This window comes from Centroberyx affinis, unplaced genomic scaffold (assembly GCF_046629955.1).
Source record: "Centroberyx affinis isolate AG114_WGS23_722 - 3 ecotype Tasmania unplaced genomic scaffold, CSIRO-AGI_Caff_v1 ptg002453l_1, whole genome shotgun sequence".
NCBI classification, from domain to species: domain Eukaryota; kingdom Metazoa; phylum Chordata; class Actinopteri; order Beryciformes; family Berycidae; genus Centroberyx; species Centroberyx affinis.
This window is the reverse complement of record NW_027280690.1, coordinates 100,001-104,212: the sequence shown is the minus strand read 5'-3', so window position 1 is coordinate 104,212 and position 4,212 is coordinate 100,001. Positions and strand designations below refer to the sequence as shown.

The 4,212-nt window shown below is 44.6% G+C and overlaps 1 protein-coding gene across 1 annotated transcript in view; it reads right to left on the bottom strand.

Annotated features, from left to right (window-relative positions):
• Positions 1-396: 396 nt before the first annotated feature.
• Positions 397-4,212, bottom strand: part of ndst3 (N-deacetylase/N-sulfotransferase (heparan glucosaminyl) 3) — a 39,057-nt gene continuing 35,241 nt past the window's right edge. The window contains 3 exon segments of the mRNA XM_071533891.1: positions 397-1,627; positions 2,613-2,723; positions 3,976-4,078. Coding sequence (XP_071389992.1) covers positions 1,619-1,627; positions 2,613-2,723; positions 3,976-4,078 — 223 coding nt within the window. The 3' untranslated portion in view covers positions 397-1,618.

Below are 4,212 nucleotides of genomic sequence, written 5' to 3'. Positions count from 1 at the left end.
ATCTCAGCTGAAAGAATGTTTTTTTTATGACTATACTTCTGTGCTTTAGCACTACCCATAAAAAAAAAGAAGACAAAAAAGATTTTCAGTTTTACAGTATTGAAAAAAATCTCCCTCCTCTGTTGATTGAATATGATGTGACTTGATGACAACTCTGGTCTGGTGTAGCCTTAACTTACATGACAGTTTTTACTGAACAATGTAGGCTACTGTACATTTTAGAGTCTGAGTCTGAGTATAAAACTAGGTCCGCTGTCAGTTGGATCAAAGTTTATGGGGCTTCACACAGTGTGTGTGTGTGTGTGTGTGTGTCTGATTGCATGTGTGTGTTGATGTGTGTTTTTATGTGATGAATGTGTGTCTGCTTGAGTATAAAAAAACATCTTCTGCTGGCAATCATATCCATCTTTTATTTTGGTTTCTGTGTTTGACATTTACAGATTTTTGCATTCAAATTGAAGCTAAACAACAGAGGCCACTGGTTTTACAAAGAAAAGAAAAGGGAAATTGAGACTTGAATGAGACATTGCCAAAACAAAACTTGGCTGTGATTACAGTAGCTACTTAGGCATTGAGAGTCTGGGAGTTGGGCGTCACATCCATTGGGCTCATTTTGGTCGGTGTAACTGTTTCTCTCTGAGCTTTTCTTTCCACAAACTCACGTCTTCTCAGTCCTGAGTCCGCTGAGCTTATCAGTAGTATCCTACTATGCCAGATGGACACAGCGTTGCTCTGCATGGCTCGTCACAGGAGAATAATGAGCAGGCAATGAATATTGGTCCAGTAAGGTGACGCCTTTCCAGTCTATACTTCCCAGTGAAAGCCTCAAGTGACGTCACTAGGGGTGAGCAAGGCTGCCAGATCAGAAACACAGAGAAAAGGCTGGAACTAGCTTCACTTAAAAAAATTAACTAACAAAAAATTGATGAAAACCTATCATAGAAAATAACCGTTCGTCACTCTTCCTGAGTCTGTGCTCTTTCTTGATGACAGATGAACTTTTGTGAAGTCCTGCCTGCTCGCTCACTCAGTCTCAGTGCGTACCAAACAAGATAAACTAAACCCACACGGTGTGTTTTTATGTCTTAGAAACACATGGGACAGAACTTAGTGCAAAGTCATCTCTATGGGAGCCAAGCACAGCTGACCAGCGCTGTTCTGGCATCATAAATTAAAGGTAAAAACAAAAAATAACAACCATCGCAGAGTCACGGCACGTTCTGCACAAGAGTTCAGCACAGTTCAGAATAGGGTTTGGGGCAGCAAAGACTCGCCGAGCGCTCCTCCTCTCCCGCCGTTCTTTCCATCATTACTATGCGGCCTCACGCTCTCCGGAGCCATGCGAGTCGTCTGAAACGGTCACTTCTCCACCCGTCCGTCCGTCCATCCGGCCCCTCAGCGGTTCAGTCTCAATGCGTCTTGGTGCTTTAGTCTCATGTGCTCCCTGTCAAAGATTCAGCAGGGTCAGAGCTCCTAGGTGAAACAAGGCACCCCTGTCCTTGCCTTGACCTCGGGGTGCATTACAGGGCCACAGAGAGTGCATCTGAAGGTCAGGCGCTCCTGGTCGCTTCCTGCTCTTTGACCCTTGATCTTTAACCGTGGCTCCTGAGTTCAAAGGTTATCTGACCTTAAGAAAGACAGGGAGAGGGAGGGGGGGAGAGAGAGAGTAGAGGGGAAAAAGATTCAAAATGAGTGCAGGAGTGGAGGGAGGAACACTGTATGACTTTAGACGATGCAGTTTAATTTTGTTTACTGGTTGACATAAATGCCAACCATGAAAACAGGAGAGGAAACAGCGAGTCCCTCGGATTCGTAAAGACTAACAAACATCAATAAAAGACAAACCCACCGACACGCAATCAAAAAAGAGGAAAAAAGTGGAGCGCTGCACAAGAAGCAGAAGAGATCAGCAGAGATCAAGGCAAGCCCACTGACAGCAGGAACATTTATGACACTCCATTTTAAATGCGTGTTGTGAATACCTTGTGTACCTTGTATTCACAATACGCATTTAAAATGAAGTGAAATGAAGGATCGGCAGGCAATGAAGTTCAGAATATATCTTGATTTGCCATGTAAACCAAGCTTCTGTGTGTTTTAGTTGCGTTTTATTGCATTTAATTTGTGTTTAATTGTGTTTTTCCATTTCTAACTATATCCAGGAATTTGGGTGTTGTCCGTTTTTGTATGCCTTGACTTAGGAAGTATTTTTGTTAAATATCCAGTGACTGTTCACCGCTGTTAATTCATTTAGAGAGTTGTTTTTTGTCACATTCATTTTTAGTGTCTTTTACATAGTTATACAAAACTTACACTTTGTTTGTGAATTACAATTCCAATAGTCCGTTGAACACTAACAGTCTTATTACGGAGTACAAATATCATTGCCATTTTCAGTATCGCTCTTTTGAGTCTTGCGTAAGGTCTATTTCACCCGTTTTTTTCCTCAAATTGTTCTCCTTGCAATCTCAAAGTGAGTTTTTCCATTAGGAAGATGCCTTAAACAATATCTGACTATTATTGTCTCTGGGCAGGAGGCTGATTCATTTGGAGAGTTTAATTGGTAGTTATATGCTTGTGTGATGAGCATCATAGAGTTTAATGCCGCTGACCTTCTGCAGCTCCTCTCTCAGCCAGGAGGGGAGGGGCTGGCCCAGGCGGTGCAGCAGCTTCGACAACTCTATGTTGTGTTCCCTGTAGTACCTGGAGAGATACGCCCGCGCCTAGAGACAGGAGGGAGGGACGAGAGGATGGAGGGAGAGGCAGAATGAGACAGCGAAAGAGAGAGAGGCGAGGAGATAAGCAGAGATAGATCAGGGTGGGATGGGGGGGTCGGGGGATAAAGCGAGAAATAAAGCAAAGAGTGAAAGGAGGAAGCGAGATGGGCAGGAGAGGCAAGAAGATAAGGGAGAAAGAAGGCAAGGAGCGAAGGAAGGAGGGAAGGATGGAGGGAGGAAGGAAGGAACAGAGGGAAGCACAGGGAGCGGAAGTGAGGGAATCGAAGGAGGGAAGTTCAGGAGAGAAAATTAGAAAGACAGCAAGGGAGTTGGAGGGAGGGGGCACAAAAAAAAACGAGAAAATGAGAGAGATGAATGATGTGCCACCGTCTTTAGATTAGTTTATTTCTCCTCAATAGGACTTTAGGGCCACATGGAGCCGTGTGGTGTGAGTAGAGAGAGGAGAGGCGAGAGAGGGGGAAAATTACATGAAGGATGCATGAGATCCATTTATCTTTAGGTCTCTCTCTCCCTCCTGTGTGCATCCCTCATCTCTTCCTCTCTGTCTCTCCCCCCCACACACCTCCTCCTCCTCCCGCTTCATCTGTCCTCTCCTTCTGTCCCTCTGGTGCGAGCTCAGATACATTTTAATTACAGATGACACAGAGGCATGGCCGTTAGGCATATAAAATGTGTATGTGAACATTTTATATCTGTGTGTGTGTGTGTGTGTGTGTGTGTGTGTGTGTGTGTGTGTGTGTGTGCATGGGTGTTTGTCTTCATGTGAGAGCATATGTGTGATTCATTGTCTGCAGGTCTCTCCTCCGTGGAATCAGTGGCTAAGACAAAGATTTATGGATTAGATTCCTCTCCATCTACCTTCCTCCCCTCCCTCCTAATCTCTCTCTCTTTCCCTCCCTCCTCTCTCTCTCTCTCTCTTTCTCTCTCTCTCTCTCTCTCTCAGGGGTGTTGTGTCAGTATTGAATCCTCATAATTAGGTTGTAACTTCCTGGCTGGATCTGATTGGCTGACAGTTTCCACCCCGCTGCTGAGTCCTGTGGGAAATTTTGCCACGGCGACGGAGGGGACTGTGGGATGTCACTGGCTGTTTCTCCCATAATGCAATAGCCAGTCAGGCGGCTGCTTTTTTTTTCTTTTCATCTCTGTCTCCTGCTTTTGCTCTTTTTCATCTCTGTCTCTTTGTTTGATGCCTATATCCTTTTGTTTGATCTCTTTTTATCAAAATGTATGCGTTTACCTCTGGTTCCATAGGAGGGTACTTCCTCCCTTTGCTCTTCCCCAAACACTTTGTCTTTCCTCCCTCAAGGAGCTGGCACCAGAAGCCCTTCTGAGGGTCAAACCTGAGAGAAGAAGAGATAGAAGAGAAGAGAGAGAGAGAGAGAGAGAGAGAGAGAGAGAGAGGCAAAAAGGTATACATTAGTGTAATGGATGGGGGAGAATGTGACTGAAAGATGCAAATATTGTTCTTTATCTG